General features: G+C 45.7%; 1 protein-coding gene across 12 annotated transcripts in view; it reads left to right on the forward strand.

Moving 5' to 3' along the window:
* Positions 1 to 2,641, forward strand: part of ARHGAP6 (Rho GTPase activating protein 6) — a 493,459-nt gene extending 490,818 nt beyond the window's left edge. For 11 of the 12 annotated variants that reach the window (XM_067724620.1, XM_067724621.1, XM_067724619.1 and 8 more), the window contains one exon: positions 647 to 2,641. In XM_067724620.1, coding sequence (XP_067580721.1) covers positions 647 to 1,332 — 686 coding nt within the window. In that variant the 3' untranslated portion in view covers positions 1,333 to 2,641. The remainder of the gene's footprint in view (positions 1 to 646) is intronic. The other variant, XR_010940145.1, reaches the window with a different exon arrangement.
* The last annotated feature ends 9,933 nt before the right edge of the window (positions 2,642 to 12,574 follow it).

The following is a 12,574-nucleotide window of genomic DNA, read 5'->3' on the forward strand; positions in this document are numbered from 1 at the left end:
ATGGCTCACATCACACCTCTGCACATGTGTTAGCCAGACCTCATTTATGTGGCCCTCCTAACTGCAACGGAGGCTGAGAAATGTCATCCAGTAAGGAAAGGGGACGATTTGGTGAACAACGAGCCAGTCTCTCCCACAGTGGAGGTGGTGGAATGTACACAGCGGCTGCTGTCTTCATTATCTTCTGGCACCAGATGAGGCACTTTTGATTCATCTCATTTATTCCTACAGCTTTAATTGACACAATAGAAACGTGGAAACATTTGTGTCTCCTCTGGATTGCAAGTTGCGCTGAGCGGGAAGGGAATGTTCCTTTCACCTTCTAGGTTCAGAGAAGTTTTCATAACCACGCAGAAGGGGGCTTTCCTAAAACATCACTTAGGGCCAAGGACTATCCGGTTGCATTTGACAGCTAACCTGTCAGAGTCCAGGCATCTGTCTTTGGAGCTGCTTCGCGAATTGCGCCAGTAATCCAAAAGCGCTGCACGTGTCTCTTACTAGGAGGTCTTTCACTTTAGGCAACAACAACTAAGCGTGTCAGCACTTCTTCAGTTTTTGAAATTGGCAGTAGGAAGGAGATAACAGGGCATCCCGACAGGGGCTCTACAAACCAATTCCATTTCTCGTCCTTCTCTCCGGCTCCCAGGTTCCTACGGAGACATTTTTGAAAGCAGCTCCCTCCGACCGGGGCCGTGTTCTCTTTCGCAAGGGAACCTGTCCCCAAACTGGCCCCGGTGGCAGGGGAGCCCCATGGACCTGGACAGCAGTGCGCAGGTCATTGGCAGGACTCAGACCACGAGCACCATCGCCGAGTGCAGGGCGCACGCCCCCGTGGCCCGCGTCTGCAGCACGCCCCCCATCAAGGGCGGCGGGGGCGGGAGGCGCGCGCCAAGGCCAAGGCCGGAGCCGTGCTGGACCGAAGACCTCGCGGAGCGCGAGCCGGAGGCGGCCTGGCTGCAGAGGAGAGGCAAGCCTCTGCACCAGAGACCTGCAGAGGGTGCCAGGCGCGACAAGAGGCCTCCTCCTCCGTATCCTGGTCCAGGGAAGCAGGCCCTAGCATCGGCCCAGCAGCCCGCGGAGCCGCCGCTGTGGAGGCCTCAGAGGCCAGAAGGAGGCTCGGGAACAGCTTTGGAAGAGGGAATCCAAAGAGCCGAGCGAGAGCGTCAGGCCGCCCAGCAGAAAGCGAGCAGCGCCTACCCCAGTCCCGCCAGCGATCGGAACAGTAAGACCTTGGGGGAACCCAGCTGGCTCGACTGGCAGAGGGAGCGGTGGCAGATCTGGGAGCTCTTATCCACCGACAACCCCGATGCCCTCCCGGAAACGCTGGTATGAGATGAGCCCTCCACGCTCAGCCCTCACGTCCCACACAGCCTTCTTCCACTCCGTAGGGGAAAAAGTGGGGTTGGACAATTGGGCACTTACTTGTTTTTCTTCTTTTACACTTAAAAAAAAATAATAACACGAGAAAAGTCAGTTCACTTAAAGATATAGAGCACTAGGACCCTGGCCATTTATAATAAGATTCTATTGCATAGCCAGCCTTCAGAAAAAACAAAACCAGAAGTGGATGCTAATATCCAATCTAAAAGCTATTCACATTGGCTCTGTATAAGATAAAGCTCTTGCTTTGGTATAGCTTAATTGTATTTATGTGTCTTCAGTCTTGACTCTTGTATATTCTGTAACAGATTATGTATGATAATCCTATATGTTATATTCACAGAAAACAGAAGGAACACATTTTTAAATCACTTATTCTAAGTAATGAGATTCTATAGAGTGTTCTAGAATACGCACAAGCAGGTTTCTGTGCTTTGGCCGTAGCTTTTTAACTGGGGACAGCCCTTTCTTCGATGCCTGAGGAAAACACTAACAAAACAAAATAAAACAGAATATGAGAAGCCATATTTTTCTATAGTAGTGAGATACGAAAAAATATAGTCACTGAATGCTTTTTCATGTTGAATATGTTTTAAGGAAAATATTAAATTTGGTACAGTATGGAATATATTTTTAGAATCTGTTTAGAAAGAATTCAGAGAGAAAGGCCGTGCCTGACAAAGAAAGAATAATTAAGAAGTTGTCCTTCCCATTCTAGGTCAAATTCCATTTTATATAGACCATATATAATATATATTTATAATGTACGATTTTTATGTATTTTTCAAAACTGCAAACTGGAATCCAGCTATAAAGTGTTTGAGGGTCAAAAGAGAGTATTCAAGTTACAGAACATGGTTTTTCCTTTTGCCCCATAATCAGTATTAACCAAATTATATGCAGTGCTTTGTGAAGTAAATCATATTTGGAAAAAGATTAAGCTCTGTATTTACATTGTGCCAAAGGCTGAGGAAATGTTTTCTTTGGTAATTTTACGTGTAGTGTAAAGTGTTCCTACCATAGTGCAGTAGTAAATTTGAAGTTTTTCAACTGCAAAACAATTTTTGACCAGCGGGTGGCAATTCGCTTCAGTATTTTATGAAAATTTTTTTTCACTTCATAAGGGAATGTGTATTATAGAAAAAGATGGTTTTTTTTTTTATAAAACATGCTACTCTTAATTTTCATATTGGCGATGACATTTTCAGTGGTGTTTCCTAAATTTCTTACTTGTGCCATAATGAATAAAAAGTTAAGCAAAGCCTTCGTTCCCTGGCATTAAATCTAGTGAATGAACTCGCACCCCATTCCAAACGTACACTTCCCTATCCCCAAGTCCAAGTGTAATAAATACCGGCAGTACTATACATACACAGCTAAAGAGCTAGTAAAAAATATCAGGTGGCTTGGGGACGTAACCCGGTGACGCTGAAGCAAGTGAAGGCTGATTGTCACTCATTTGAAACTCAATTGTCGATGAGGAAGTGGTTTGCTCCAGGATGGGAACTCAGGTTTCCCACCTGCTGGACAGGTGTTGCCCAACACAATCCTTGTAAATTACATCTGCACTATAGGCCTTAGATGCTCCTTTTGCTTCCGGGCTGAAATAATGAAGTCTAAAAATGCTATCTGATGCCTCTTATCAGGGGAACGAGAAGGATATCTTCAAGCTCTGTCACTGGGTCCAGCACTTCTGCCACTGGCAGGAACTCGGGAGGGATTCGCCTGCCGGCCTCTGGTTCCTCCTGGCTGCCCACACACAGCCCAAAGTTGCCAACAAGACCCAGAGCAAACGCTGTCTGACTGTGGACCACAGGTTGCTCTCCTGTGCCACCTCTTCTCTTTCTCCTCCCGCTGACTCTGTTTTCTTGGCTTTGAATTTGACACCAGTCTGGCCAGCTCTCTGTCTCCTTTCTGGACTCAACTGCCTGATATATGGGACCCCCCCCCCCCACCAGGTTCTTGCCCTAATAGTCCTGTTTTTTAAACTGCCAGGTCAGATGGCCCTGAGGTTGACGTCTGTGTCACAAAAGGTAAAGTATGTCTATCTATTAATAGATCAAGAATAGTCCAGAAAACATGGCTCGGAATATTTTTTATATAATTAAATTGTGGTGTGTGTGTGTGTGTGCTGTGCCTGTTTATGCCCATGTACGTACATGTACTGAACAATATTCACTCTCCCTTTCTCTTTAGATGGTTTAAGCCCAGTGGCCCTAACTTTAGCTTAGCGAGTGAAAGCTTGTTTCTCAGATGCCTTTATCACATTGAAAGTAAGCTGTTTCTTTAAATTAATTTTTATTGGAGTATAATTGCTTTACAATGTTGTTAGTTTCTACCGTACAGCAAAGTGAATCAGCTATACATATACGTATGTCCCCTTTTTTTGGATTTCCTCCCCATTTAAGTCACCACAGAGCATTGAGTAGAATTCCCTGAGCTGTACAGTAGGTTCTCCTTAGTTATCTATTTTATACATAGTATCAATAGTGTATATATGTCGATCCCAATCTCCCAATTCATCCCACCCCCCCTTTCCCCCCTTGGTGTCCATACGTTTGTTTTCTGTGCCTGAAAATAAGCTGTTTTAAAACACACACACAAGCCCCAAAGACCTGAGTCAAAATTGGAGTCATTTCTAACACCTTGTAAACGTTATAATACCTGACAAGACAAAAAAAAAAAAAAAAAAAAACTCTTTCAATTTGGACAAAACCATTTAACAGGCTGTTGAAGTCACTCATTCCTGGGAGCAAAGAGATCCTACAATCAAGAAAAAAGCTCCAGGGGCTTCCCTGGTGGCGCAGTGGTTGAGAGTCCGCCTGCCGATGCAGGGGACGCGGGTTCGTGCCCCGGTCCGGGAGGATCCCACATGCCACGGAGCGGCTGGGCCCGTGAGCCATGGCCGCTGAGCCTGCGCGTCCGGAGCCTGTGCTCCGCAACGGGAGAGGCCACAGCAGTGAGAGGCCCGCGTACTGCAAAAGAAAAAAAGAAAAGAAAAAAGCTCCAACGTGCCACAGATGTCTCTGCATCTTTGAATACTCAGTCACCGTTTTTGTGTCTCTGCCAATGGGGCAGAATGATGGCAGAAATGGCCAAATAGGAATCTGTCTTGATCTAAGAAGCTATTAACATACGTTTGTTGTGGGTTTTTATAGAAAAGAAAATCTCTTCTACCAATGGAGTTTGTGCAAATTGAAGAAATTTCTAAATAAGCCCAGCTTCTTTTCTTATGCACATTTTAATGCACATCTGCTTGACAGAGAAACAGCATTGGGATTAAATCTAAGGAGAGGTCAGGACCGAGTCCAGGCCTGTGGTGTATGTCGCTCTGATAAGCAAACTGCAGGAGGTGGACTCAAGTGAACTGAGAAGAAAGGAAATGACTGAGGAAGAGTCACACAGAGATGAAAACAGGACAACATCTCGACCGGACAGAATTTTAAAACAGGACTAAATCAGTAGCAAATATTCTTCTCAAGAAGAAAATCCAAACCACAGGAAAGTTCCAATAAAGGTTGGAATTCATTGGCACGGTCAAGGCAGCGGATGACGTCGTGAAGACGTGGAGCTGCAGACAGTGGTCTCTGGGGTGCGGACCCCTGGCCTGGCGTGGTCTGTGGTTCCTCACGGTGCACAGAGCACCAGCCCCAACCGAAGGCCCCCGCAGGTTTCAGAAGGGTCGGAAAATTCTCTCAATTCAATTTGAGCAACATCTGTTCAGACTTGAGTGAGCAACTCAGACTCATCCCAGTCTGCCCGGGCCATCCCAGGTTTAGTAATAAAAGCTCCACATACTGGCATGGTAGGGAAAGGGGCCAGGATCCAGAGTGTGCCACCTTGCTACCTCTCAGGTAGGGTCGCCAGGTAAGATACAGGAAGCCCAGTTCAACTGGAATGTCAGGTAAATGACTAATCTTAATTTAGTGTATCTCAGGTACCATTTGGGATATACTTACACTTTTCAAAGATTCGTTGTCCCAGATATTGCATGGGACACACAAATATTGCAAAAGGATTTGCTGTTTATCTGACATTCCAGTTGAACTGAGCATCTATTTGCTAAGTGTGGCCACCCTGATCTGCAGCCTTGCTAGCCACTAGGTCCCCAACAGCCTGCTTGACATCTACACCGAACGCCCCACGGTGCCTCAACAGCCCTGAACGACCAACTGCAGCCTCGACTTCCACGTGGAGCCACGTGGTCTCCAGCCCCTACCCACCTCTCCGTCCAGGGAGTCTCACCAGCAGCCTCCCTGGGATCCCAGGCTTGTTGACTCATTTTGTCGTAGGCGCGTCCCTGCTTAAAAAACATCGGGGCCAGCTTTTCCCTCTGGCCTACAGGACAAGGTCCACATCCTTCATGATGACGTCAAAACGCTCCACAATCTGGTCTCGATCTGCCGTCTGCATCTCATCTCTCCCCATATACTCTGGCCACGTGCAGAAAACTCCCCATTCCCACGGACAGGACACGCTTTCCTGCCTCTGTCCCAAGGGCCTCGAATGCTCTTCCTTGTTTTTCCTATTCAGTCAAATGCTAATTTTCTTGTAAAATTAGCTTGACTCCTCCCCTCCCACAAACACGCTGAATCGCCGCTTACTCCGGCTTTTGGCGCAGGTGGCCGTGTTAACAAGCGTCGCTGTGCATTATGGGTACGGCCGTACATTTTTATCCGTAGGTCATTCCCACTCTGTCCGTGACGCTGGGGACTACGTCCTCAGGACTTGGCAGAGGCCGGACATAGAGTTGGTGTCTGATAAATGTTGGCTGAACGTATGTGTAGAAATACGATCGAGCAGTTTACCACGCAGTGGAGAAAAAGTACAAGGCCGCCCACCGTCTGGCGAGTACAAAGGTAGGACTTTATTTTCCAGATAAAAAGGTTTTTAGAGAAAGGAGGAGACAGTCTGGGGAGAAGCTGATGGCAAGCACGGAGACACTGTGGGCGGGCGGGTGGCCTGTGATGCATCACCTTTTCAGTCCTAAGATTTAAACTTTCATAGTAAACGTGAGAAGCAGGTGTGTATTTCCATGGTTCCTGGTTGGCGCTCAGTAAGTATTTAATGATTGAAGAAACAGTGACGTTTCAAAGTGTGGGCTTCAGGGTCAGAGAGAACACAGCTTGACTACCGGCTTTATCATTCATTAGCTGGGTACCAGTTACTTTAAGTGGCTAATTCTCCATTTTCTCAGAGTAGTCGAAGCATAATAACACCCAACTCCCAGGATTGTTCTGAGGGTTAAGTGAGAAAATACCTAGAGTTGCGGCAGCCATACAACACGTATTCAACAGCTGGCAGTATAATTGGTGTCCCATGTGAGATCACTTTAGAAAAATTAATTGGGGCCCTCGGCTGCGAAATGCAGGTACGATGAGCTAACGTTTATTGATGACACCTGCTCGGTCTAAGTTTCACTCACATTAACTGATTTCATCCCCCACAAGCGGTAGACTGGAACCATGACTATTCTCATTTTCCAGGGGGCACAAAAGACTCAAATGGGTTGCCCAAGGCCGCATAGCTGGAAGGTAGCAGGACCAGGATTTGGTGGCGGGCCATCCAAGTGTGCGGACCTGCTGTTTGGACCGAACCTTCCGTTGTCCACTAGGGGGAGCAAAGCTGTTTCTTGTTTCCTTACAAACAAGATGCCCACGTTTGCTTAGAGGGTGTAGGTGTTTAATCACCAGTTAAACAAAAGACACTTTAACAGGAGAAAAGGGTTTATTTCATATGCATACAGGAACCAACAGAAGAATTATCTGGGTCCTTAAATAGTTAAAGGTTTACTGACGTAACCTAGCAGGGAAAAGGGAATGGGGAGAAACAGCTTCTAAGGGAAAAACAAATAGGTTTATTTAAGAAAAACAAACGGGTTTTTAGGAGAGCAGACAGGAGATAAGAAAGTTTTTGATAATGGTTGTCTATACAGGTAAGATCAGTCTTTCTGTCTCCATCAGGACCATAAAACTCCCCCAGCGAGGGGATTTATGGTAGCGTCATTTCCCAGAAGTTGCTTTTAGTCAGATAAGGGAAGCTCAGGAAGGCTTTTTTCTGCATCTGTTGAATCTCAAATGTCTTCAGCTTAAAACCATCTTTATGCCAAGTCTGGGATTCTGAGTGTTCTTCTCCACAAGGGTAAAATGAATTAGAGAAGGAATTAGAAACACGCTTATTCATGCAGGAAAGAAACATGGCAACTCAGTGGTCAGAGTCTTCTTAAAGTAAAATCACTTTACTTGGTCAAAGACCAAGGATCTGGGTCCAGAATCTGCTTGGGAAACTCAGTCATGAGGGGCACCTGAGGGCAGATGAGTCGCCTGGTTGGTTTTTCTTCCTGTTACTTCGCAGGAGGTGAGCTGGCCACCATCAGCCGCTTATCCCATCTGGAGGGGCGGATGCCATTGTGGCCATGAGCACAGCTGAGCTTGGCAGAAGGGCAAAGACTTGCTAGGGACCAAGGCAGTTCTGGTTTGCAATGTCACTGCCGAGCAAAGTGTGCAAACAAAGAAGCAATTCAGCAGTGACAGAGCGCAGACGCCAGAGGGACAAGCTGGCCTGGCGCTGGTGAGGTTTTTCACAGCCATTCTGCAAACATGAATGTTACGGGTTGAACTGTGTCCACCACCGAAAAGGTGCTGGAGTCCTAACCCCCAGTACCTGTGAGTGACCTTATTTGGAAAGAGAGTCTTTGCAGACGATCAACTTAAGATGAGGTCATTAGGGTGGGCCCTAATCTAGCGTGACTGTTGCCCTAATAAAAAGGGGGAAGTTTGGACGCAGAGACAGACACATACCCAGGGAGAACGCCTTGTGAAGACTGGAGTTCTGCTGTCACAAGCCAAGAACTGCCAGAACCTGGGAGAGAGGCCCGGAACAGACCTTCTAGCACCTTCGGAGGGGCCACAGCTCTGTCAACATCTTGATCTTACTTGTAGCTTCCAGAACTGGGAGGGAATACATTTCTGGTGTTCAAACCACTCTGATTGTGCACTTTGTTACGCCCTTGCAAGCGAATGTGGTGAAGAAGCTCAATCAGCAGAGACGACCCAGAACACCTGTGCAGCTCAGGGGAGCGGCCACCAGGAAAGCGTTTGCCTTTTGAGACCACGATTCACATAGAAGAAGTACCCAGTATCAGAGGGGTTTTCTGTGTCCCCGTTGGGTGGGCACTGTCTTCACCCCATTGTCACCTTCCCCCGCCCCCATCGTCACCTACCAAAGCGATGTGAGATGAGCTTTCAAAGGAAAGGTTTTCGTTATTAAGACAAAGGTGGAATTCTGCAACATTTAGAACTGAGGGGAGTGGGAGAACTTCAAGGACGACTTGGGAATAAGCAACGTTGGACAAGTGGCATTTGCACGTAACATTTGCTTTCACATTTCCTACTTGGAACTTTGACCCACGGCTGTGTAAATACGTGGCCGTTGTAAATGTATCGCAAAGATGGGGCGTGTGGAAGTGCAGAGGATTTGAAGGATGCAGGAGGAACGGGAAGCTCGAACCCTGGCCCCAGCGTCAGCATCTCCTGGGCACGCTCTCGGAGTGCCAATTCTCACGGGACCTACTGAATCAGGACCCCTGGCGGTAGGCAATCTGCATTTTAACAAGCCCTCCAGGGGATTCTGATCTACACACAATTTTGAAGAGCATCTAGCTGGGGAAACCAAGGAATGGGGAGAGGTGGAGTGGGGAAAGGCAGCAAGGTCCAAAATGCTGCCCTAATGCAATACTTTGTCTGAACAGTATCGAGTCATTTTCTTTTTTACATCTTTACTGGAGTATAATTGCTTTACAATGGTGTGTTAGTTTCTGCTTTATAACAAAGTGAATCAGCTATACATATACATATGTCTCCATATCTATTCCCTCTTGCGTCTCCCTCCCTCCCACCCTCCCTGTCCCACCCCTCTAGGTGGTCACATATTTTTTTAAGTCAGATGAAACAGGAAATCATAAAATGAGTTTGCCTTACGTTTTAACTGAAAGCACAAAAGGACACCATTTGCTAAGCTTCCAACGTGGAGCTGAGGCTGTTTCCTTCTCTGGGTGCAGGAGGGTCAGCAGCCCACCTCCCGCTTCTTAGCTCATCCACAGCCATCGTCTAACATCCCGCTTCCAGTTTCTCTGCAGCAAAGTGTAGAAACCACTGCGAAGCAGTGAGCAAAGAATTATTCTGGATGTTTACAGGATTTCCCCAGTGCTTTCCAGTTTCATGGCAGTATTTTTAGTGATTCTCCTTTAAACCCTTCTGAATCACTCCTTAGTATGTACAGACTTGGTTTATGCATCGTCTTTCGTTTTGTTTAATTAAGTTACTGATTCTTGGTAGACTGACTACTCGGTTACTAGGAGCAGAGGGGCATCTGTTAGCTGTAGGGACCAGCCAGCACATTGTTTTCCTTTTTTTTCAAGTAGATTTATTGAGCTCTAAGTATATACCAGACACTTCACACCTTTAAAGTGTACAATTCAGTGGTTTCCAATCTAGTCACAGAGTTGTGCAACCATCAATTTTAGAACATTTTCATCACCCCTGAAAGAAAACCCTACACCCATTAGCAGTCACTCTCCGTTCCTCTCTCACCCCAACTGTGGCAACCACTAATCTACTTTCTGCCTCTATAGATTTACCTATTCTAGACATTTCTATAAATGGAATCATACCATATTTGGCCCTTTGTATTGCTTAGCATAATGTTTTCAAGATTCATCCACATTGTAGCATATATCAGTGTTTCATTCCTTTTTATGGCTGAATAAGATTCCATTGTATGGATGGACCACAATTTGTTTGTCCAGTCATCAGTTGATGGACTTTTGGGTTGTTTCTAAGCCAGCACATTTTATAGAGGAAGAGGAAAGCACTGGTTAACCAGGAATTATCTGAAATATAGTCTTTTAAGAGTGCATCCACTCGGGGAGATCAGCTCGGTGCTTTGTGACCGCCTGGAGGGGTGGGATAGGGAGGGTGGGAAGGAGGGAGACGCAAGAGGGAAGAGATATGGGGATATATGTATATGTATAACGGATTCACTTTGTTATAAAGCAGAAACTAACACACCATTGTAAAGCAATTATACTCCGATAAAGATGTTAAAAAAAAAAAGAGTGCATCCGTTGATGTACTTTATGTAAAAACTAGTTTGAAGTAGGTTTTCAAACCACATTATTTTCCCTGAGCTTAAAAATTTTCAGCATAACACATGGCATAACCCAGTCCATCGAACGTGAGAGAAATAGGCCACATAAAACCTAGAATTCTGGTCGGAAAGGAACCTTCAAGAGAATCTATGGAAAGTGAGGCTTATAGACCTAAAGTGATTGTTCAAACCCCCTAGCCAATGCAGAGATCAGTCTAGAAATGAAGAAGCCCAACACTTTCTTCTTCTCTTCCACTAGCCACCATCTCCAGATTGGAAATGCAACCTAAGAGAGTGAAGGAAAAAATACTTCAATGAAATGACAACTAAGGATGGGATTTTTCAATGAATTAGTGATATAATTGTCTAGTGGGCACTGCAGTTTTCTCCAAATGATTCGTCTGGGTTAATCTAAGCACGAGGCCCTCCCCTGGGAATGTAAAAGGTGAGGGGTGTGAGGACCCAGGCCTGATGCCAAACTGGCCCAGATCGATTAAAGAGAAAACTTATTTTCCATTGGTTGTGGGAGACTTCCCCCTCCCACCCCGCCTCATATCCACTGGCCGTAAATAAGGATCGGAAAGCTCAGACAGCAACTAGAAGCCATCTGATGATGATGAAAGACATCAGCCCATTGAGACGAGGTTGAAACTGAGCTTGGAAGGAAGTCATCGGGAGAGACGCAATGGACCAGGCACATGCCCAGTCTTGCACTTATGGTGGTGAGTCCCAGCAGGGATTCTCTTCCTTGCAGCCAAAAGCATCCTGATACTATTCCATACCCAGCCACTGAAGAGCCACAGAAACTCATCCCATTAACTTATCCTAAATGTAGAAGGAATAGCAATGTGTATAAAAGACAATTCCGCACAGAGCTCCAAAATGATAACCTTTAAGCATCCATCAGGACTCCACTGTTGCTGTGAAATCGTCTCTCTTCTCACGATTCCTAGGTTATACCACTCAACATGAATAGTTTCTGCAGCCCCTGGCACATGTGACAATGTATCTGTTAAAGCATTAAGTAAAAGCTAATTATAAATGTAAGCCTCATCCCCCAGATCGATACAGGCTCCCCAAGAAGAAACTTGTCTTAGAAACTTGAATTTCCAGTACCTGCTATGATTTCACAAAAACAGTGGCATGCTTGCCACGTGGTGTGTGTTAAAAGCTGGCAGAAAGTGCTGTCAGCTTTCTCTTCAAAGCAAGAGAGTAGAGTACAGAAGCATGAAGTTAGATGTTTTCCACATATACAAATGGCAGAGAATTTTATTTAAGATACTATGGCTTCCCCTCCATTGCAGCAATAAAATGTGTTATTTCTGTTATTGGGGGGAGGGGTGGAGAAGTGAGATATGTTGCTTTAATATACTATATATCTAAGAAATTATGTAATTTTGAAAATTTTACCTTAAGGAGGAATACGTTGCTTTTGAAATGATCTTTGGTCCATTTTACTTGCAGTAGACATAACACTGTCAATCCATGTTGAATCTGGGTACACGTTAAGTTTCCATGGACGGGATACCTTTGTGATCCTGAGGACACAATGAGCTACATTTCAAATTAGGAAGCACAAGGGCCCAATTATAATCTTTATTTTTGTCGAGTGGATCTGGCACATTAAGTAAACCAAATGTCACCCTGTTGTGCTTATATCCTTTAGAAGGTCAGACTGCTGCTACCTGTCTTTTCCCTTTAGCGATCTTAAATAACGTGAGCTCGCTTAGAGCAAGCAGCTGAGTACCTGCCAATCCTCCACATCAGGAGGAGGCCCTGCCGTCCCCCCTCTAGACAGATTCTTCTTGGGAGGAGTCAGAGGGTGGGGATTATTTCTCAGTACTTCTTTTCTTCCCATCCATGCCTTTTCCCCCTTGGTGATGATGAGGCGATGGCTGACATTCTTTAAGCCTTTCCCAGCTGCAGGCTCTAAGTGCTTTCAGGTGGTTTGGGAGGTGATTAGGTCATGAGGGAGGAGCCCTCAGAAATGGGATTAGTTACCCTATAAAAGAGACCTCAACGAGCTCTCTCGCCCTTCCATCACGTG

This window comes from Pseudorca crassidens, chromosome X (genome assembly GCF_039906515.1).
Source record: "Pseudorca crassidens isolate mPseCra1 chromosome X, mPseCra1.hap1, whole genome shotgun sequence".
In the NCBI taxonomy this organism is placed as follows: domain Eukaryota; kingdom Metazoa; phylum Chordata; class Mammalia; order Artiodactyla; family Delphinidae; genus Pseudorca; species Pseudorca crassidens.